This window comes from Canis lupus, chromosome 23 (assembly GCF_011100685.1).
Source record: "Canis lupus familiaris isolate Mischka breed German Shepherd chromosome 23, alternate assembly UU_Cfam_GSD_1.0, whole genome shotgun sequence".
Lineage (NCBI taxonomy): Eukaryota > Metazoa > Chordata > Mammalia > Carnivora > Canidae > Canis > Canis lupus.
Genome location: NC_049244.1, coordinates 26,042,129 through 26,066,121, shown reverse-complemented (window position 1 = coordinate 26,066,121; position 23,993 = coordinate 26,042,129). Strand labels below are relative to the sequence as shown.

Here is a 23,993-nt window from a genome sequence, read left to right as displayed (position 1 = left end):
TAAACTTGAATTTATGGTCTCTCTGTAAAATAGTATTATGGTATTAAGTGAAAATGGCATTCAATCTTTACACTTGAATCTCCTGTGATTAAGAGTCTTTGGGACTTAAACAAGTACATATTCAGGCATAGAACTATAACATTGTATTTTAGAGGCTTTTGCACAAAAATAACCCCTAAGTGATTAAATCATAGGACATTCTTTTCTCATACTTTAAAAATGAAAATGCCCAAAAAAGCAACTCTTAGGAATTACCTTGGAAAACTGGAAATAATGTAATCGATGCTTACTTTGGATATTAGTCAGTATGCATTGACAGGCCCCTATGGAACATAACTTTTAAAAGTCTAATACCCATCAATAATTGGCAAACAAGGGCAGCCCTGGTGGCTCAGCGGTTTAGCACCGCCTTCAGCCCAGGGCGTGATCCTGGAGACCAAGAATTGAGTCCCACGTTGGGCTCCCTACATGGAGCCTGCTTCTCTCCTTCTGCCTGTGTCTCTACCTCTCTCTGTGTCTCTCATGAATAAATAAAATCTTTAAAAAAAATTGGCAAACAAAAGACAACTCAAAATATTATTTGAGTTAAAGCAAAGGAACTTTGTCCAACAGGAGAAGTCCAACAGGAGTAATCTTTCATAAAGTTAATGAAAAACACAGTGAAAAGTATTTTTAGAAAATATTATAATATCACTTTTATAGCATTAAACATTTAACTTCAAATTAATTTTGTTTAAACTAAATATGTAGTTGATTGATTTAACATTTTCTAACAGGAAAACCAGCTACAATCATCCAGAGGATAATGTACTTAAGTACCTAAAATAATAGCATTAATAAGCAAATTATTATAGAATATTCAAGATCTCATGGGTAATTTTTCCCATATTTCAAGATAAATATCAATTTATTTAAAATAGATAAGCTAATTTGGAAAAACTTCAGCCAATGTTAGTACAATTAATATTTTTACACTAATTATTCTAATTTTGTTAAATAAATGTATTAGCAAAATGCAACAAATGTTTATATATTAGCACATCTACCATATCAAGAGACTTCCACATATATTCTCTTATAAAAACCAGAAAAAAACACCTATTTTTAAAAATGGAGTAACTACAAAGTCTTTCCCTTCGGGATAATTATAACCATCTTATAAAACAGATTTTTTTAAAGATTTATTTATTTATTTATTTATTTATTTATTTATTTATTTATTTGAGAGAGAGAGAGAGAATGCTGGTGCATGCGCACATGCAAGCAGGGGAGGGGCAGTCGGTCAGAGAATCTCAAGCAAACTTCACATTGACTGGAGTGCCTGCTCGTAGGCTTGATCCCAAGACCCTGAAGTCATGATGTGAATTGAAATCAAGAGTCAGATGCTTAACTGCTTGGCCACCCAGGTGCCCATATAAAGCATATTTAAATAAATCTTAATGTACCATGCAACCGCTAAAGATTGACTAGAATGAGAAACCTGGACTCAACAGGGCTATAATTTCATTTTGCTATTACTTTCCTCACATGAAATAAACACACATTTATGATTTACTCCCATTCTATACAAATTGTTAATACTGATAACATTTCCCACAGACACATTCATTACTGACATTTTAATCGTATTGTTTTATAACTTTGTTAGAATATTTTGGTATACAAGAAATATTTGAAAATATTTGTTTGAAAATTAGAATTCTATAAAAAATAGTTGGGACACAAAAGCACATTTTAGATGAAGCAGCTATGGGTTCTGATGTCATCCTACAGAAGAATAATTTTTACTAACTGAATATTGATTATTCTAGATTTGTCCACTAAGAGGATAACATACTCAAAGTGCAAACTTATTGTTTATGAGTTTAATAATGAACGTCAGCCTAAATTACCAACTTTCAACAGGAAAGGACAGTAGCACCAACAATTATTTAGATGAATTTTACTCATAGCACATAAAACAAAACATTTCAATTTATTTCCATGAGGTACAAACCTGTAATTTTTTTTAGCATTAAATACACAAAATTATTGTGCCAAATCACTGTAATGTTTCTTGAAGTTTACTCCTCAACATCTATACTGTCTCTTTAGAAGCACTGGCCTAAAAGACAGATGTTATGTTTCCACTTAAACAGAAGCTCATATGCTTTGGTGAAGAAAACACAGAAAGCCAGAGGTGGAAAGGTTCATGAAACCCCGTACTACATCATATTCACAGAGCCATGACATCCTAATGGAGTAATGGTAATGCCAAATAATGATAACAAAAGTACCGCCAAACATATATTGAATGGTTACTACCTATTGAGTACTATGATTTTTGTATATTATGACTGAATTCTCATAGGTACCCTATGAAGTAGGTACCATTATTTTTAATCTCCATTTCACAAATGAAGAAACTGAGGATCAAAGTGGTTAAACGTCTGTTTCATTTCAAAGCCTGTGCTTCTAATTGCTATTTCATATTATACTCGTATATTTCTTTGGCCCAAAGATTCTAACAGTCATCAATAGGAAATACACAGATGAGTAGTACAACTGAAGGTACCATAGAGACAAAGGAAAAGCTGACCACATGCGCCCCACAAAGAGAAATAATACAATCAAATTTAATAAATGTAGCAAATAAACTCCTTGCACTATAAAATGCAGTAGAGACCAATTAAGAGAATGAATAACTTCTTCAAAGATTAAAAAGTATGTATATTCTTAGTTAATGCAGCAGAGATTCTATACTAAAATAATGGGATAAGTAAGTCAGCTATGGTTACCACAAGCCCTGGTACTGTTAGTACTGCTGAAAAATAAAGCTGCAAGGATTAAGAGTGATTATGTCCTGGATCATGGAATTTTATTGGGAAGTTGCTGGTGGGATGTCAAAGAAGCTCTATGAATCATTACGAGGAAGAGAAAGCTGATAGAAACTAATGTCTGAAAAGGAAACTGGAACACAATGGTTTATAAATCATCTTACCCAAGTCCATGCCACCACCACTGCAATGTAAAGCTTCAGCTCAAAGAGGTAATAAACAATAAAGCATTTCAAAGAAATGATAAGTATGTCCAACATTAATTTCTTTCCCCAATATTTAAGACCAATATCTAGACATTAGTAAACAATCTTTGACAGTCTAAAAAGGGCTTTTGTGTTTGACTAAACCATTTTTTTTTAAAGATTTTGTTTGTTTATTCATGAGAGTCAGAGAGAGAGAGAGAAAGAGAGAGGCAGAGACACAGGCAGAGGGAGCAGCAGACTCTATACAGGGAGCCTGATGTGGGACTTGATCTTGGGTCTTCAGGATCACGCCCTGTGCTGAAGGCAGCACTAAACCACTGAGCCACCTGGGCTGCCCAAATAAATCATTTTTTTGAATACACAGTGGAGGGGAATACAGAATTTACCTCCAGATCTTGCCACTATCTGTTTTATTTTTTTTTAATTTTTATTTATTTATGATAGTCACACAGAGAGAGAGAGAGAGGCAGAGACATAGGCAGAGGGAGAAGCAGGCTCCATGCATCGGGAGCCTGACGTGGGATTCGATCCCAGGTCTCCAAGATCGTGCCCTGGGCCAAAGGCAGGCGCCAAACCGCTGCGCCACCCAGGGATCCCCACTATCTGTTTTAAATTTTTATGTCTATAATCACAAACGCATTTGCCAGACTTTTAAATGTAAATGATGATTCCTTAATAACTTACAGTACTGCCCAATACCCACATTACCCACAAATTTCTCATTTCCAGTGGGAATGAAGGAGCTGCTCTCAATGATGAAGTCAAGCTCAAGTCACAGAAATGAAAACAAGCATCATTAAAACAGAAAAGCAGACACCTTTAATCACAGTTCAGGGATTCCAAAGAAGATAGAAAGCGAAGTTCTAATTAGTGAGAGACTGTGTAACATAAGAACATAAAGAAAATACTTATTGATATTCTTTTCTTTGGGCTAGATAAACAGCCCCTGCTCTGGTCTTAAGCCCTTGACTTGTTTGAAATTCTCTATAATTCAAATAATGAATTCATATTTACTGAGTCTATTATATATATAGCTTAACAATATCTTCTCAATTTTCCATGTTCTACCCGAGAGACAGAAATTGCAGAAAATATCTACCAAGCAACTACCTAACACTAGATATAAATGTTATATTGTTTCAATATAAAGGATACTTTAAATATCTGTAGCACTACACAACTAATTCATATTTATTATAACTGCAATCTTTCTAATTTTCCCACTCACCCTATTAAGCCACTGAATAAATATACATACAAACATATACACATATCTAAAGAGTGACTGGCTCTCTATTCTTCTGCTAGGTTACAGAAGTTATGTGTATGAAGATGATTACCATATTATGTTCACAGTGAGGGACATTAACCTTACTTTTAGAAATGTACTTCCCAATAAAATGGAAAGAACATGGATATCCTATAGAATGGTTTGGGTTTAGGGCTAGCTTCATGTGTGTATGATCTGTGTGACCCTGCACTTCTTAGAATGCTTAGCTTAATGATCTGCTGTTGTCATTTTGAAATTCTGGCTAATTTTTTTTTTAAAGGTGACATTCATTTTATTTTATTCATACATTCCAGGGGACTGGACTCTGCAGATTATGGAGCCAATCCTGCTTGAATCTGAATTATGACTTCACTACTTAGTATGTCTAAATATAGTGTAAGCCTTAGTTTCTTCTCCTGTACAACACTCATTTAACAGGGTTGGTATATTAGATGAAATTATCATAAGTGAAAGTAATGAACACAGAGTCCAGCACATTAAGACACAAAAGACCTATGAAATGAAATGGAGCTGGAACAATTCTTTCACTTACTTCTATGGATCTGGGATATACAGAAACCACCCTAAGTCATAATTAGGTGTAGCTGAAACTGGGATGCCTGGGGTGGCTCAGCGTTTAAGGGTCTGCCTTGGGCTCAGTGTGTGATCCTAGAATCCGGGATCGAGTCCCACAATGGGCTCCCTGCATGGGGCCTGCTTCTCCCTCTGTATATGTCTCTGCGTCTCTCTCTCTCTCTCTCTCTCTCATGAATAAATAAATAAAATCTTTAAAAAAACAAAAATCAAAAAACAACGCAGCTGAAACTTAAACTTAGTACTTACAGCCCATATATTTGTGGTGCGATTTCTAGTCTGTTCAAGTGCATATAAAGCTCAATATCATGCTTCTTCAGTAGATGATCCTGGATTTGGTTAACTTTGGTAACAATAGCAATTGTTGGCCCTAAATCCTGTGGTCTAGCAAAGGGGATGGGAGTCATCAGTGTTTCTTTCCCCTAAAAACAGAAAAAAAAAAAAAAAAAAAGAAGCATGTGTTATTTCAATATGAAATGAACAAATATATGGAGATCACTCTTGAATATATTTGTCAATTGGAGCTTAAATAAGAACCAGTAACTAAACATCTCATGACAAATGCTTAAATTGTGGAATCATATGCTGATCATGCTCAGATGATTGTGTTCATAAAGCAATGGCCAGAAAATGTCCTCTAAAATATTTCTACCTGCATTCCCTTAACCAGTTTCTCTGGTGACATTAAGTATTTCAAGATAATTTTTGCAGAAGGTAGTGGTGGCTGCTAATCTACTTGTCTATAGTTAGTTTGTCTAATCAGCTATAGCACTTAAATGGGATACTCTAATGAAAACATATTTCTTGTGACATAAACTTAAATAGAAAAAACAGTAAATGAAAACTGTTTTACTTTAAACTCTCAAAACTATAAAAAAAAAGTCAGCAAATAAAGGAAACTAGTATTAGAAAAAAAGATATTTTCTAACTGTCCTTTGGTCAATTTAAATAGCTGAGTAGGAAAATTTTTAAACTCTCCAGACCAAAACTACAGCTGAATAAAAAAAAATCTATCTAGGCCAACTACGAATTTTCTTCCTCCCATTCCAAATCCCACATTAAGAAAGATCTGAAATGTTTGTAAGGCTTTCACATAAACTTCAATTCTCCACTCAAGTCTGATGATTTCCCCTAACATATTATATCTGATCTTTCTTTTGTTGAGTCCTCAATTTCTACCTCTCTCTAATGTTGGGATTTATAGTATCATTCTCCTGTGATTGTCTGCCACTCATCTTCACTCTACTTCTCTAACTCAAATCTTTGTTTCTGCTTTACAAATGCTGCTTTTTTTGTACAGGTCTGGTCTTAGTTTACTTCTCTACTTGCATGTGTTTCCCTGAGTTATCTTACTCATAGAGAGTGCTTCACTCAACATCCATTTTCCAAAGACTTCCAAATCTGTATGCATAACCTAGAACCTTCTTGGGTTCTCTCCCATACTTTGTATGTTCGTTAGGTTGCAAAAGGGTCTCTAATTCAGCAGGGCACAACTGAGCTTATCATCTTCTGCTCAAAAATATGTTCATTCTTTCCTCATGCCTACCTCAACCCATCCTCCAATAAGAACACCTACTTTGCCAATTTTAGCTCCTCAGAACTACTCAGATGACTCTTACTAAGCCTCCTCTCCTATAGTTCTACTCTTATAACCCGATTGGGGGTCCCAATCATTTCTTTCCTCCTAACTGGTCTCACTACCCTTAATTTAGTCTGCTTTTAAATCTATCTTGGAAAATGCCTGGTGGTCCAACTAAAACAGATATTGGACTATGCCAAATTGCCTTCCTTAAAACTTTTTATTTTTTTTTATTTTTTTTTATTTTTTTATTTTATTTTTTTTTTTTTTATTTTTTTTTCCTTAAAACTTTTTAATAGCTCCTTCAGGAAAAACAAAAACAGAAGACATATTCTTGAGCCAGGTCTATAAAGCCTTTCATTATCTGGCCAGCGTCTACTCTCACTGTGCTTCCAGAGATCCTGGAGGTGCCATTGTTTTTAAAGATTTTATTTATTTATTCATGAGAAACACAGAAAGAGTGGCAGAGACACAGACAAAGGGAGAAGCAGGCTCCATGCAGGGAGCCTGATGTGGGACTCGATCCCGGGACTCCAGGATCACGCCCTAGGCGGAAGGCAGGCACCAAATTGCTGAGCCACCCGGGCGTCTAGGGATGCCATTCTTTTACCCGAAATATCCCCTCATCAATGTTTCCACAGAGGAGCTCCCCAGTGTTTTTAAAGATTTGGCTCATGTATCAGGTCCCATTTCATCATCCTATTCTTTACTACTATAGTATCTTCCTTACTACTATAATATCCACTTCTACTTCTCTGCCTTCTAAACTATGAAATCTCTAAAAGGAATATCATCTTTTCATCACTGGTCCACATTCAGAGGCAAAAAAATAAAGAAGGTAAAGCTCTTGATCTTGTAATCTGGGGAGGAAGACTATATAGAAAAAAAAACTTAGAATTCCACATAAGAGCAGTGACTAATAAGGCTGATAGGAAGTATAGAAGAGAGGAGGGGCATGTGTTAGCATTAGGAAAAATTTCCTGGAAGAGGTTCCATCTGTCTTTCTGGGATCATTTTAAGTCTTAAAAAGAAATGTAATCCTGTGTGAGAATATCCTACAGTGCTTCACCAGTGTCTTTAGGTCTGAGGGATATAAGCCATACTGATTTTTATGGCTCAATTAGTTTCTGCTAATTTATATAGACAGGAGAAAAAGGTTGTGGTGATTTATTATAAAAAAGGACAACCAAGACACCTTTTTCTGATTTTATATCAAGTATTGTCTTCAAACGATAAGATGCTATAATTTAAAAAATATTTAATTCTTGCTAAGATGTTTCCCTACTAATTTAAATTGAAATAACTTGGTGGGGGATTCATGTTAATTGTAAGATACCATTCACAATCAAGAGAGTGTTTACTCTGAAGCCAACTTTTCTTTAAAAATGAACAATTCAATTGTTTTGCTTATTTTAGTCATGTAGTTTTTCTTAACCAAAGAACCTTGTGTGGTTGAATGCCATTACTGTATGGGGTAGAAGCACTGAGCTCAGGCAGAGTTTCTGACTACTACTTGGGAAACACATCACTCATCTAGTTATCATCTGAGGGTCTTGAAAAAATAAACTTCTGTAGAGATACAATCACTGGGGTTGGAGAGAACTGATCCTAAATTAACCCCTTAAAAATGTTTAACTTAATGAAACTATGTAATCCATTTCCAGGTTGAACAGAATGAATTGTCACTAAATTAATAGCATATGTAGTCCATTTATCAAATACTGAATAGAGACTCATGTGTAGCTTAAAAACTACAGGTTTACATAAACTGTAGTTGGAAAAGATTTCCCCTGTGCTCAGAATACTTATAACCAAATTTTCTAAATTTAAGAAATTTACAAGTAATGCTCATGATCACTTAAATGATAAGTAGCTTATCTAATAGTGAAACCCAGAAAGAAAATAGAATTATTATAAGATATTCCTTATCTTCAGGATTTATCATCATAAAAATGCTATTTGCATTTAACAAATATAATCAAATGGGACAGCTGCAAGTACCAACAAAGCTAGCAATCTTTATAGCCACTTATTAAATAGCACTCAAAATGTGGTCTATAGGTCAGTGGTCAGTGCCAGCCCACAAACTGTTACAAGGATTCAGTGAGATAATTTACACTGTTATATAAATCAACACAGTGCTTTCTTCATCAAGAAAATCTTACGGAAAGTATGTCTGCTGACCTAGGCAGTATACATGGTGATACAACTGAATTATCAAGGGAACTAGAAGAACTGGGAATACATTAATTTCTCAAACTTCTTTGAAAAAAAGGTAAGAATCAAGACATAAAATAAAAAGTAGAGAATGAAAGGATTCACTAGATATGCTTTTTAGGAATATATTATTCATTAACATGTGCAAGTAATATAAATGTTTAGAGGTCACATCTATGTGTTCCTTGATAAAATGAATAAATATCCTTTTCTGTGTTGTCTTAGCCACTTTCATGAACCTGACTCAGTGCTATGAACATGAATGGGTAAAACTGAAAAGTGGTAATACTCACATTTTTATCATTCACTTTTGCAGAAACTGTGATCAGTTATAAAATACAAAATGATCACTGCATGAAGAGATCATGATGCTTATATCTAAATGTATTCAAATACTTCCTGCTCAAAATTTTGATTTTCACATAGCTCTATGATTTCACCAAATCATATACTAAAAATAAATATAAAGTAATTGTTCTAAAACATGGTAGTTCATCAAATATGTTTACAAGTTTCACCTCTAAAAACATTTACAGAATGTTGATATATTGCTAAAGAAAGACTTTATCACCTAGGCTGAAGATCAGCAAATTTTCTCTGTAAAGGCCAGATAGTAAATATTTTAGGCTTTATAGGTCATACAGTACATGTTGCAACTACTCAACTTTGTAATGAGCCATTGTAATGAGCAAGCAGCCATAGACAATAAGGAAACAAATAAGTATGGCTATTTCCCAATAAAACTTTTTTTATGGACGTGGAAATTTGAATTCCATATAATTTTCATATGCCACAAAATATTATTCTTCTTTTGATGGTTTTTCAGCCATTTAATAATGTAAAAGCCATGCTTAACTCCCAAGCTGTGTAAAAACAGATGGCAGGCCAAATTGGCCTGCAGGCAGTGGTCTGCCCTGATCTAAACCAAAGGCATAAAAAGCATTAGTCATCCATTTCATTTTTTGAGAGATGGAATAAAGTGACAGGATAATACATAGTTTCTAACTGGAATGTAATCAATTATACCAATATAAAATAAATTAATCATATAGAAAAAATATACCAAAAACTCTGAATGACACCCCTTGCCAGAATTATTGGCAATTTTTCTAATATTGTGTAATAACAATGAAAACATCAAAATTATCTCTAAGTTAAGCATATATGTTTGCTTAAAATGTCAATTAACTCAGCAATTCTACTTCTAGAGAAATGCCAAGAACACTGAAAATATATGTCAATGAAAAGTTTGTCAACAAGTGCTCATAGCAACATTATTCTTAATAACCAAAATGTGAAAGAACCCAAATGTCTATCAACTGATGTATGGATAAACAAAATGTATATCTACACAGTGAAATATTATTCAGCCATGAAAATGAAGCACTGACACCTGCTACAACAGGAATGAACACTGAAAATGTTATGCTAAGTCAAAGGAGTCAATCACAGAAGGCCAGATATTATACAGCTCCTTTTTATATGAAATGTTCAGAATAGGCAAGTTCTTAGAAAGTAAAAAGACATCAGTGATGCCAGAGCCTCTGGGAAGTGAGGGAATGTGGAGTGACTGCTAATGGTATGAGATTTCCTTTTGGGGTAACGAAAATATTTTCAAATCAGATAGTAGGGACATTTGCCCAACCTTGTGAATACACTGAAAACTACTAAATTGTACACTTTAAAAATGAAGGTTATGGTGTATCAGTTTTATCACATAATAAAAATTATAGTTAAAAAGAATCAGAAGGAGTAAATGGTAAATGATGATACTGATGCTGTGTCAATTCAATAATGATGCATTAGGGGATCCCTGGGTGGCTCAGTGGGTTAGTCCCTGCGTTTGGCCCAGGGCGTGATCCTGGAGTCCCGGGATCGAGTCCCACATCAGGCTCCCTGTGTGGAGCCTGCTTCTCCCTCTGCCTGTGTCTCTCCCTCCCTCTCTCTCTCTCTCGTGAATAAATAAAATCTTAAAAAAAAAATAGTGATGCATTAGTAAAAATAAGACAACCAATTAGATACAGTTTACACACTTCAGTAACAATATGTCTATCAACTCACTCCAATAACGAGATTCAAGCAGATAAATGTACTTGTCATTCAAAATTTATAATAATTTTTAAGTAAGTTCTATTGCTTGGATAATATACATATACATATAAAATAAAATTTCTATTTACATTGCATTTATTTTTATTTTTATTTTTTTTATACATTGCATTTTTTATATTACCTTTACATATCTGCCATTATTATTAGTGATACAGTTTAGATCCCCAATTTAATCTTATTCTGTAGATTTTTATATTTTTGGTGTTTTATAGTAATAATAATGGCTTTCTCTGATTAGATGTTGCTACTTAACTAAAATCATTTGTACCCTTGAATATATTGAAAAGATCTGTACTTAAACACTTACCTTTTGACCATCATGCTCAAAAGTAGAAAACCAAGGTTCGGCAGTTTCCATAAGTTGTGAGAACATTGCACTAAAAATTAGAAAAATAATTTAGTGCTAATGTTAAACCCTCACTGAAGTACAGATGGTATAAAACATTAAAATAAACAAAGTTTTTGTACTTACTAGGCATCATGTTCCAGATACTCGGGGTTCAAGAGAGTTTTCATTTCCTCACTTAAAAAAGCAATACAAATAATCAAGATGTATACTTTTTTAAATGAAATGGATGCAGGGGTTGCCTAATTCTGTACTCATAAGTTAACTTTCATATAGCATGCAAATAAAAAAAATCCTTTCTGAATATAAAAAGCAATTCCATTAACAAATGAAATTCTGGGGGGATCCCTGGGTGGCTCAGAGGTTTAGCACCTGCCTTCAGCCTAAGGTGTGGTCCTGGAGGCCCGGGATCGAGTCCCACATGGGGCTCCCTGCGTGGAGCCTGCTTCTCCCTCTGCCTGTGTCTCTGGCTCTCTCTCTCTCTCTGTCTCTCATGAATAAATAAATAAAATCTTTTTTAAAAAAACAAACAAAAAAAATGAAATTTTTTCTTTCTGTAAAGATCAAAACAAATTAAGTACCTTGTCTGTACCACAATGAAGTAACTAATTACTCCAAACAACAAATACAAAATGTGACCATATATTCCTTGAATGTGCTTGATCTAGAATAAACTGATTACTTCACAATCTATTATTTGTTTCCCAAAACAAAAGAAAATATTTATTTACTGGTCAAATATATCCTGCTGGAAGATTATTTTTATAACGGCTTCTATTTTTATTACATTTTAACATCCACTTATCAGCGACAATAGCTCTTCCAAATCTATTTTAGTGTCTTTACTTTTCAATGGCTTGAAACTGCTAGAGTAGCATGTCCAACTTATTTATTTATTATTTTTATTTTTTTATGTCCAACTTATTTAAAAGCAAATTTCAATAATCTATACTTTCCTGTGAAGTACATTGTACACATGTTTTTAAAAAGATAAAACTGGAATGAAAATGGGATCCCAATACTAACTTAATCCTTACCATTCTTTAGAATAACTGAAGAAAAGGTAATTAAGATATGGTTACTCTAGTCAGATGCACAATTAGAAAAACTCAAAAGAAATAAGGAAATACTAATCTATACTATAGTAAACAAAGGTTAATCTAACAAAGACTCTAATTTATGCTCAGCAAAATGGCTATATTTGATTAATAAAGATTGAATAGATGAACACAAAAAATATGTGTTAATTTGTTATGTTCTGTACATAGATGGGTTAACTATGGAATTCTCCTGACAAAGTTTCATCATTTCCCAGTCTCAATTCCCAAGATACATATTGGCTGCCTCTCTGGGCCCTCCAGGCAGCTAAAGTTAGAAAATACATTCTAACAATTAGCCTAAGTTAAATACAATTACTAAAGTTATTTCCTGGAATGAATAAATTAACGTATCTCAAAAACATGACAAGTCATTTTTGTTTATACAACTTGGGGTTCTTTGGGGGTACTGGTCTCCTACTTATGACTCAAACTCAGTTAAACTTGGGGGGAAGGAAGGATCTCACAGACAAGGTTCTCATGCAGCGTATAGTGAAAGAATGGGTCATTAGAGGGTGATATATATTAACATATCAATCATTAGCACTTTGCCATCATAACAAAAATTTCCTCTTCTTGATCCATTAGTTACGTATTTTCCTTTAGCACAGATCTAAGTTTTGCGAAGACAATTATGATTCCAAATTTGTCCCATAGCTGAAGTAGGACCACAACTATTAAGTGGAATTAGCAATCAGCCATATGAAACATAACCAAATGTTTATAATTTACAAAGTACCTTCAACAGAAAAGATTCTGGGGTTAAAATGATTACAGCAAGGCTGAGAAAACAGAAGGGGCTCAAATAAAAACTTGCCTTGGTTGGGCAGACTCACTGGCATGAAGAAAAGCTTGGTGGTCACAATGGAGGATAAAGACTATAGGCGCTAACAGCTCGTGCATGCCCTGAAACAACATGAGAGGGGGAGGATGTTGACGGTCCACCAGTGGACAGAATAGGCTCAGTTAAATGTTTCTTCAACTGATCCTCACCACCAACATTTCCATATTTCACTGAAATGCATAAAATGAAAAGCTACAAAATGAGATTTTATTTACTTTTAGAATTTGATTCCAATTCAACCACAGCACAAATTCTTTAAAACATGGAGAGCAGTTCTCTTTTAAATAACACAACAAACAATAAATTGGCATGGTAGACAACCTTGCACCTGTCAGTTGCTTCAAGATCTGTACTCATAAATATGAATTTCATTTATGCAAATTATAATCATGAGCTACAGTGTAAAGATCTGCAGTAAGAAGGGCAACTAAGAACTGTAGACCTAAGGAAATTACATCCAATGTTTTCATTATATAATGGCTCAAAATTAGGATGTCTGTAGATTTAGGAAGAGCTGAAGTCAGCTAGCTGGAAATGTTGGATAATAAGAGAAACAATCTTTAGCAGGTATAACAGCAAACAAAGTTTTCAAAGTATGATTTTCAACATGTTTAATCTGAAAACTACCATAATTTTTTCCTACCTACTTGAACTATAAGTATACTGTTCAATTTATTTACTGAAATCACCAATTGTATTTGCTTTTGCCTTTTATTGGTGCTCACCTGTGGATTACACAAATAGGCATAGAAACAATAAAATATACTGATTACTAAGGTGTCTCTTAAAGAATATTATAAAAATTCATTATTTATCCATTTTTGTGGACAGTAAGGTATCCACATTTGTAATTTGCCTTGTTCACTATGAGATTTTTCCCCCTTAAGCATCAGAAAACATGTTTAGCAAGTTAAAAATAGATTACAATAGATTTTTCTGCCTCTTAAAGTGAGTAAATTATCATTTTCCTTTTGCTTAATAACTATGGATCATCTTTTGTAAAAATAAAATAAGAGAAAACACCACTTCTATGGGAAATAAAAATAAAATACGGAAGCAAAGAGAAAAGAGAGTCTCACTGGTGGAAGTAGAGATTTCCATGATGGAAGGGCAGTCACACTACCCTCTGTACATTCTAGAAGTACCATGCCATTCTTAAAAGTTAGTGGTCATCACAAAATAATACGAAAGTAAACTCTATGAGAGTTCATTTATAAGTTATCATTAGCTTCAAATTAGGACTTACTGACGTTTGTACAAAATAATTTATGATATAGTGACAACTTTCTTGTGATTAAGACAAATCTTGTGATTAAGACACAAACCACTTCAGTCTTTTTAAGTAACCATTTCCTTACTAAATAAACCTTGAAATGACTATTTGACTATCTCTTAGAAGAACACAGTAGATTGGGGGGACTGCATGATGAGCACTGGGTGTTATGGTATATGTTGGCAAATTGAACTCCAATAAAAAAAAAAAAAAGAACACAGTAAAGACAGAAAAAAAGGAATTAAGTGCTAAGTATGCTTTAAAGTCATCGTGAGGTACTTATTCTCCTGGAATAATCTCAAAGTATTCCAAAAACCAAATGCCATAATTTAATCATCAAAGTAATAGCTACTTACTGTAGTACTTATTGTAGCTACAGAAAAGGAAAAAAAAAAAAAGACAAGGAGAAAAGGAGGAAGAAATGGAAAGGCGGATGGACTGACTGGACAAAAGAAAGAAAGTAAAAATTAGAGTAGATATCTTTATGATCATCTTTTGCCTAGTTCTGATGATTTCTTTAGGATAAAGTCCCTAGAAATAGGATTTCTGGGTTTAAATAAGTAAAGATATTTGTTAAAGTTTCTGATATATACAATTAAGCTGCCCTTCAGAAAGAATTCTCTCAATTTAGGGCATAAAAATTGCCACTTCACACATCCTAACTTGTAGTGGTTTTTTTTTTTTTTTTTTTTTTTACCCTGTAAAACTTCATAGTCAAATTATTGTTTTAACCTATTTAAATGCTAGTGAGACTGACACAAAAATTTTACTGGCCATTATTATTTAATGAATTGCCCATTTTCTCTTAATGAAGTGTTTCCTTTTTCCTGATAATTTGTTACAGAACTTCACCAATTCAGGTTATTAACCTTTAGTCATTTTTGTTATGAACACTTTCCACATTTATCCTTTGTCTTTTAATCTTGATGATATGTTATCGTGAAGCTCTATACTTTAAAACTAGCAAATTAATATATCATCCTTCAGGGCTTCTGGTTTTGCCTTCATGCCTGAAAAGACCTTATGGAGATTAGGTGAGTACACAGTTTTCTTTTTTACAGCTAATTCTTTACCCATCTGGTATTTAATTTTGTCCTGAAAAATAAATCTGTATTTTTCTCTGCAGAAGAGTGCAACTAATTACTGAATAGCCCATATTCTCCCAAGAGTTTTGAAATGTTGTCTTTACCACACACTAAATAGTTAGTGCTTGTTTTTTCTCTGCTTTTTCTGGTATTCCATTGGTTTGTACATTCTTAACAAGAACTTTACAACTTTAATGACTTGAGCTGTAAAATATTCTATTCTGCCATATTTTCTATTCTTTTTCTCAAAATTATCTTGCCTATTCTAATTTAATTAGAAGGTAGACTTCACTGTCATTTAAACAAAATACTGCATTTATCGGCACTGCATTAAAATTAACTTGAAGAAAATAGATGTTTTAAAGAGCAACCGATTTTCCAACCTAAGAAAGTTTTGTACTAGGTTTTTGTTGTTGCTGATTGTGGCGGTAATCTTCTGATTAGATCTTTTTCCCTTCAGTGTATTTTCTAACCAATGGCTGGTTTAATAAGACTGAGTTCTTACCTAAATGCATCTCCTCACCTTCTTTAATTTTTCTCTTCCCTCTAGTTTCTGTGATACTATTCTGTCCAGAATCTCCATTTGCTTATGCATCATTCATTTTACAAACTCATATGTCAAAAATTATTAACTACCTACGATAATGCTGCGAACACAAAAGTGAATGAAGTGAGGAAGTTCCTAACCATTATGGAGCTTGCAATCTAGAGAGCCAGATACACAATAATAAAATGAGCACAGAAGTGGCTATATAAACTGTGAAAAGTGAGGTCTACGTGTAGATACAAAAATCCAGCTCCTACTACAGGCTCAGCACATAGAATGTACTCACTGCATGGTGACTGATTACTATCTACCTTTCCATATAGCAATGTATTGGAACAATATGAAAAATGAAAAAGAATAACACTAAATTATATTTAAAATCAATAAATAAGGATGCTCTTTGTATAATGGAAATTGAGAGCTCCTTGAATATCATTAAGACAATCTTTTACAAATTCATTGTTGACTTCCAACCAAACTAGAGATATTTTCTCAAACAGGTTTGGAAGAGATTGTTAGTTTTACTCTTAATTCTAGACTAGTAAAACCTGATTAATAATTACAAGTGGCAAGGGTACAAACATCTTTAAAGGGAAAGAGAACTACTTAGAAAGAATGATCATAAATTCAATATGCTGTAAACTGGACAAAGCAAAATAAAACAGAATATATGGTCAGTATACTTATTGGTTCCCAAAATGTATATTTTGCTTCCATTTATACATCAGCATTTCTGTTTGCTTAAAGCCTTTATCCCTGCTGGATCGTTAGTAGTCACTGCACTCCAAACTCATGCCAGTAGAAAATAAAGGTAACGAAGTTTTCTTCATCAACAGCCTGTAGGCTCACAAAATTGAACCTGTTCTTTTATCTGCCTGTGTTCATTTAGCCCACCAAGCAGTCTTTATTAAAGCTGAGGCATCAGGCAGTCAAAGTTCATTAATACCATTTATATAATCTCTGCAGTTTCAATTAACTCAGCAAGACATTCTACTACATGATAACAGTCTCATTAATTCAATAAAATCCCATAACTATTAACAATATGGTCGATGTTAAACGGGGTGTCACCTAGTACAAAATAATAGCTTTAACAGCTTGTGATGAAACTCAAGGTTTTTTTTCTTAAATTTGATCTGACTAAATATTCAGTCCTTCTTTGGCAAGGTATTATTTCTATGTAAAGAATCTATAGGATTTTAAACCTGTACAGGGAGTAATTAAGTCTTATTAAGGGACTCCCAAGAGTAAGTTAATGATACTTTCTTATTCAGTAATTGATTGACTTTGTCTAAATTATCAAGAATCTGACCTTCCATAATCTTGTTTAGTCTTCCTTACAAATGCAGTGGCCCACATACATTACAAATGCTTGAGTGCAGTTATTATGTTTTTGTTCCTTGTCTGTGGAACTTGTTCCATTATTATAACACTTCCTTAATCGACTTTTTCTTTCTCTAAAGAAAAATGGGAAACAAACATATAACTTGGGATGATTTTATTCTGACTTGGTTTGGTATCATCAAATCTTTTACTGTGAGGTATTTTCAAATATTGGAAAGAAGAAAGGGCACAATGAAGAGATAGCTTGGTGATAGAAGCCAACACAATGAGGAGAGAACAAAAGAACAGAAACAAACTTGGATCACTGATGAGGAGTCTGAACTACTGAACTAACTAATGCTGCAGAACCATTTTGCCCCAAGACTTCTTGCAAAGTGTGTTAATAACATCCTACGAGTTTAAGTCATTTTGAATGGGATTTTCTGTTATTTGCTTCCAAAAAATCCTACACTGATATTTATTTTCTCCCAGTCTCCTTTTTGGTTTGTTTGTTTTTGGTCTTTGAACTTTTTAAAAAAATTTTTTGTTTGGTTGGTTTTTTTGGTCTTTGAACTTTGTGTCTGACTTCTGGATAGCCTATCTTGCTTGGAAAGGCGTTTCCAAACCTGCGATTATAAACAATACTTCTACTTTTTTTTTCAGTATTTCATTTAAAAATTTTAGTTTTCACATTTATATCTTTATGCCACTTGGAATTTGTTCTCCAATAAAAGTATAATTTAATCTTTTTTCTAGATGGAAAGTCAAACATGGCAAGTCAATGTCCCTTTCCCATTGAATGAAAATATCCTATCACATTAAGAATTCATATATAAATGAACCTGTTCTTAGTTTGTTCTATTGATCTATGTTGATTCCCATACTACTGTCATATTAACTTGATCACAGCTTACAGAAGTTCTTATCTCTCTTTGCCATTCTCCCTTTCATTCTGTAGCAACTCCAACATATTTAATAATGATAATAATAGTAATAACCATCATAAATACCAACAAGAACACTTAGTGATCACTATGTGTTTTTAACTCTACAAAGTCAATACTATTACTTCTCTCATTCTACTACCAATAAAACTAAGATTTAGAAAATTTAAGTAAGTAAATTGCCTAGGATTAGATAGTTAGTGAATGCTTGAGCTAAGATTCAAATAACAGATGTAGGCCTAGAGCCATGCTCTTAACCACTAAGCTATATTATCTCCATTAAAATTACTGTAAAGCTTTTTGGCACTAAATTTAAAAAGACTGTCCAGTTTTACTCTCAGATTATCACTGGAATGATAATACATTTATATATTAATTTAGGAAGAAGTAATATTTTTATTTAGTGCCTTCCCATCTAAAGCATGCTATCATTTCCTATTTCTTCAACTCTTGCTTTATATCCTTCAATAACATTTATAGTTTTCTTCACATAGCTGTTGCACCTACATTGTTATATTTATTTCAAGACATTCTGGGCAGCCTGGCTGGCTCAGTGGTTTAGCACTGCCTTCTGCCCAGGGCGTGATCCTGGAAACCCGGGATTGAGTCCCACGTTGGGCTTTCTGCATGGAGCCTGCTTCTCCCTCTGCCTATGTCTCTGCCTCTCTCTCTCTCTGTCTCTCATGAATAAATAAATAAAATATTTTTAAAAAAGACATTTTAAAGTTTTTAATGTATATCCAACTGACTACCCCTTAACTTCAGTGTAATATAACAGAAAACACTTGTATGGTTAGAGCAATGTATGTATTATTTTTTTAAGTTTATTTATTTAGGGCAGACTGGGTGGCTCAGCGGTTTAGTGCTGCCTTCAGCCCAGGGTGTGATCCTGGAGACCTGGGATCGAGTCCCACGTCGGGCTCCCTGCATGGAGCCTGCTTCTCCCTCTGCCTGTGCCTCTGCCTCTCTCTCTCTCTCTCATGAATAAATAAAATCTTTAAAAAAAAAAAAGTTTATTTATTTAAATAATATGTATATCCAATGTGGCTCGAACTCCCAATCCCAAAATCAAGAGTCACATTCTCTTCTCACTGAAGTTAAGTGGTTATCAGTTGGACATACATTGTAACTTTTGATTATTAGAGAATTTATTAATTTGGTTTGAATTCCCACTTACTATATATTTTGAGAAATACATAAAAAATCCAACTTTCCTATTTTTATTGGAATACCATAATCTTAAATTGAAACCTAGATACTTCTTTATATATTAAATAAATAATTTACATTTCAATGAGAGCAAAAATCCAACAATCTTAATCTTTCCTTTAGTAATGGGATGAATATTTGGATAACAAAGAATATCATAAATTTCAAAAAATTTAGAGAACTTTCTGAAGTTTTATTATCAGCAGATCTTAAAGAGTAGAGGACACCTGATTATTTTTTTACATGGCATGTCACATATTTATAAATGCTGTATTTAGAAACAATATTTATACATACAACTCTGAAAAGTTTTATTACTAGATTGGCTTCAAAGATGCTGTTTATAAACAAACTCTCAAAAGTTGAAAGAAAAGATTGAACACCTTATAGAAGACAATTTGGTGGAATGTCTTATAATAAGGAAGAAGCATATGTGCTTCAATGAGCTTACTTTTCTCACCATGCAGCTGACAAGCAGCTCTTTGATTGCTTTACTATTATGATACAACTCTGGATACAATAAAGGCTACATTATTGCTCTATCATTTGTCAAGCTGTATAGAAAATTTTGAGTCAATGGATGCCACCTGTACGATATTTTCATTACCTGTTTATAAAGCAACTGCTCGTTTTCTCTAGCATAACAGAAAAGAACATCTGTAAGAATTTTTCTCACATTTTCTTGTTGGAAAAACTGCATTTCAGGAAACCTGAAGAAAGAAAACACAGGATTAAAACTGACTAGCACAATTCCAAGAATCATCCTCAAACTCTCATGTTTAAAAAGTGTCAAGGGCTACTTTAGGTATTAGTACATTTGCCATTCAACTAACTTATGCCATTGGTGGGCTAAGTTAAGGAAAAAGAGTGAGAAAAGGGAAATTATTCTATCACAGAGAGAAATAATACCTTTCAAATGTCTCCATATGCTTTAAGTCTTCATAAGGTAGATACAGCAGTTCTTAAGCAAAATGAATCATAGCCTATATATTTAGAGGGCAGGATTATTAGCCTATTTGGTTTTTAGGACTAAAAGGTAATTTTGGATGCACCAGCTTTTTGAAGAAATCATTATCTTTTTTCTTATGCAAGTATCAAGATTTAAATTATTACATATGACCACACTGTTAGTTTTGTCTGATTAAAATGTAGACTTTAAATGAACAAGTGAATATCGCTTAAATGCTCTCTGGTTAGAAAATCCTACCAGGTGCTTTGAGGTAATGTGAAATAGAAAAATGGCACAGTATCCACTTGAAAGGAGCTTACATAGTTGTTTCTAATGAAAGGATATACAATTACAATAATCCAAAGAACAAATACACAGCAATCTGATACACAATAAATACATAAGAGATGAAGGAATGTCATCTAGAAGGTAGCAGTCAAATAGCTTCAATCACAAAAGATTTGAACAGGAATTTTTTGGCGAGGAGGAGGATGGACTATCAGTGGTAAAGATAACCAAATCAGAAGGAAAGATGAAGGCACAGAAGGCAATGAGTATTCTAAGTGTACAGCACAGTAATGAGAAAGAAATGTAATCAGTAATGAGAAAGAAAAGTACTTTCATGAAGTACTGCCAGTTGAGAGCAGGACGATGAGATGGAAGAAAAGGTGGGCAGCTCTGAATTACTGAATTCACAAATGAAGAAAAATCAACCAAGTGACTCTACATTTTTGAATAGGTAAGTAACAAAGAAAATAATATTTGAGTAACTCTAAGTGGAATAAGCTTTGAAAAGAGGAGAGATTACAGGAAGGAACAAGAGGGCATTATAAAGAACTGAAGTGGAAAAAATCACAAACCTGAGAAGAAAAAGCCTGCATTCAAATTCATGTTGCATAATTACTAGCTATATAATCTTGAGTAAGTGATTGCTTTACTGCCCCACCTATTAAGTGGGGATAATAATACTGATCTTGTGATCAAGATGAGATCATATTAAAGCACCAAGAACAGTGCCTGGGAAGCAGTAAATGTGCTAGAATAGAGGTCATTATTAGTCTTTGAGTTTTGGTACTTTAGGTGATAAAGAAGTGCATTGGGTGGCTTTGGAACTAGAAAATAAGTGGATATGAGAGAGGCTGAAGAGAAAGAGTACCTAAAGCATGGAAGGACAGGGCATTATCAAAACAGAAAAATACTCCTTAATGAGTCTTTTAAAGAGCAAAAATGGCTGTTTTACTTCATATTATAATGGCTAACTGCCTTTCCTGGAGACTTCAGCTGTTTTAATGCTTCATTCTGATCCTTTTCTGGCTCCCCGTGAGAGTTGTAACTTTCTTTCCAGTCCAGGCTGGGTTTCTGGGTTAACTATGTTAATGGTTTCTGAAGCATCTCATTTCTGGTCCTATTTTTTATGACAAATTAAAGCCTGTTTTATCTTCATCTGTTCATGTGACTTTTGCTTGAAATTCCCTTTGATGTCCAATTGTCCCCAAACACGTACATCTGGTTTTGTCTCTAGCAGAAAGGAGACCTCTTTTTTGGATACATAATAAACAACCCATGGATCTGAGCAAGATGACTTCACATCTCTGCATGAATCTTAATTTGATGACCTCTCCAGACAGTATCTACTCAGGCAAGGGAGTGTGACGAGGCTTAAATGACTACAGCTCCTAAAGAGAGAAAAATTAACCAGAAAGCATATTCGGAGCAAGAATATTATATCATAGAAGCCAAAGGTGTTCCAGGAAGTTGTCAAATGCACTGAAGTAGGAAAAAAACACAACCACTTTTTGAATGACTTCTTTGGGACAAAAGAAAGTTGATAAAGTCCTTAGAAAGTCAAATACCCCAAAGTAAAGATAAAAGACAGATAAGTAGTTAAAATAAATTGCTAAAGAGAAATTTCTTGGGAAAACTTAAGTCACTAAGGTAAAAACATTAATCCTTCTGAGAAGTGAAACTGTTTCCCCTTCTTCTTCATTAGATGACCTAAATCTAGCCCTGTCTTTTTTTTTTTTTTTTTTTTTTTTTTTTTGAGGTATAATTGACATACAACATATTAGTTTCAGGTATAAAACATAATGATATGATATTTGTATACACTGTGAAATGATTACCACAGTAAGTCTAGTTGCCATCCTAGCCATGTCTTTAAGTAGGCTTCCTGCCCCATAATTTAGATAACATGGCTTAATGATTTTGCACATTTTCTCCCTTAACTATTCTTCAGAAATTTTCCATGTACACTGGCACAACCAAATTCTGTGTAGCTGATGCAATCTGAACTGATTATGCAAGAAAGTACTAAAAACTGCAACATCCACTTTGTAACAAATACCCATGAACTATATAGTAAGAGTTTAATACCTAACTACTAAAAATGTAAATTATATTACATACCAATTCATAGTTTCATTTAAATGCATACTAACCACTTGCAAGATTAAAAACAAGAGAGCTACAAGAATTAAATTGCAGGTAGATAATTTAAATTACCCACTTTTAGCAAATACCCAATCAACTAAAAATGTGTATTAGGCAGACGCAGCATATCTACACAACAGCACACTATCTACAACTCTACAACCCTAAAGTGCCATTTATGACATTTCATTATCCGTTCTTTTTTATAAAAGTATGACTTGTTCAATACATTCTGATGTTTTTATAGCATCAAAATTACACTTATATAAGTAAGGTAGATACAAAAAAGTTTTTTAAAAGATATAAAAGTTTATGCTACTTAAGAAGCTGGAAAAGGAGGGATGCCTGGGTGGCTCAGTGATTAAGCATCTGCCTTTGGCTGAGGTTGTGATCCCAGAGTTCCTGGATCAAGTCCCACATCAGGCTCCCTGCTTCTCCCTCTGCCTATGTCTCTGCCTCCCTCTGAGTCTCTCAGGAATAAGTAAAATCTTAAAAAAAAAAAAAAAAAAAAAAAAGTTGGAAAAATAATTTACATTCAGAGAAGTTTAAAGCTGAAGTCTTTGTAGATTATCCAGTCTAACTCAGAAAGTCACGGGTAAGGATTCTGAAGCAGATGAATACCTGCTACCTGCCCCCACATATCTGGGTGGTTAGGCAATAGTACTTTCCAACCACTTCACTCATCAATTATAAATGAGTCAGATGTACATATTTAGGTAAAATTCCATGAGCTTAGAGGTACCAAGAAGGTCATAAGGTTGATGAGTACATCCGAATAATATATTTCCCACAACAAATACTTAACTGTCTTATTGTTAGGCTTCAAACCAGAAGATATAACATCTATAGGAATCAGAAATAAGGGAGAAAAGTACAGTGAGTAGTTTTTCCAGGAAGAGTAATGATCAGTTTGGTTTCTTTTTTAAAAAATGATCTTATTTATTTTTCTATTTGAGAAAGAGAGTGAGGTGGAAGGGGGAGGGGAGCAGAGGAAGAGGGACAAGCAGATTCCATGCCAAGTGCAGAGCCTCATGCAGGACCTGACGAGGGGCCCGATCCCATGACCCCAAGATCACAACCCGAGCTGAAATCAAGAGTTAGACGCCCAACCAACTGAACCATCCAGGCATTTCAGTAATAATCAGTTTCTGA

At 33.9% G+C, this 23,993-nt stretch overlaps 1 protein-coding gene and 1 long non-coding RNA gene across 11 annotated transcripts in view; one reads left to right on the top strand and one right to left on the bottom strand.

Annotated features, from left to right (window-relative positions):
• TBC1D5 (TBC1 domain family member 5) overlaps window positions 1-23,993 on the bottom strand; it is a 542,853-nt gene that overhangs the window by 203,316 nt on the left and 315,544 nt on the right. For all 8 annotated transcript variants that reach the window (XM_038570747.1, XM_038570749.1, XM_038570748.1 and 5 more), the window contains 5 exons: window positions 20,070-20,172; window positions 13,055-13,143; window positions 11,267-11,317; window positions 11,102-11,171; window positions 5,136-5,308 (listed from right to left, as the gene is read on the bottom strand). In XM_038570747.1, coding sequence (XP_038426675.1) covers window positions 5,136-5,308; window positions 11,102-11,171; window positions 11,267-11,317; window positions 13,055-13,143; window positions 20,070-20,172 — 486 coding nt within the window. The remainder of the gene's footprint in view (window positions 1-5,135; window positions 5,309-11,101; window positions 11,172-11,266; window positions 11,318-13,054; window positions 13,144-20,069; window positions 20,173-23,993) is intronic.
• Window positions 1-23,993, top strand: part of LOC102152924 — a 123,420-nt gene that overhangs the window by 60,935 nt on the left and 38,492 nt on the right. For 2 of the 3 annotated variants that reach the window (XR_005376986.1, XR_005376987.1), the window contains one exon: window positions 15,342-15,388. This is a non-coding gene — a long non-coding RNA (uncharacterized LOC102152924). Of the gene's footprint in view, window positions 1-15,341; window positions 15,389-21,936; window positions 22,320-23,993 lie in introns of those variants that run through there. The other variant, XR_005376988.1, reaches the window with a different exon arrangement.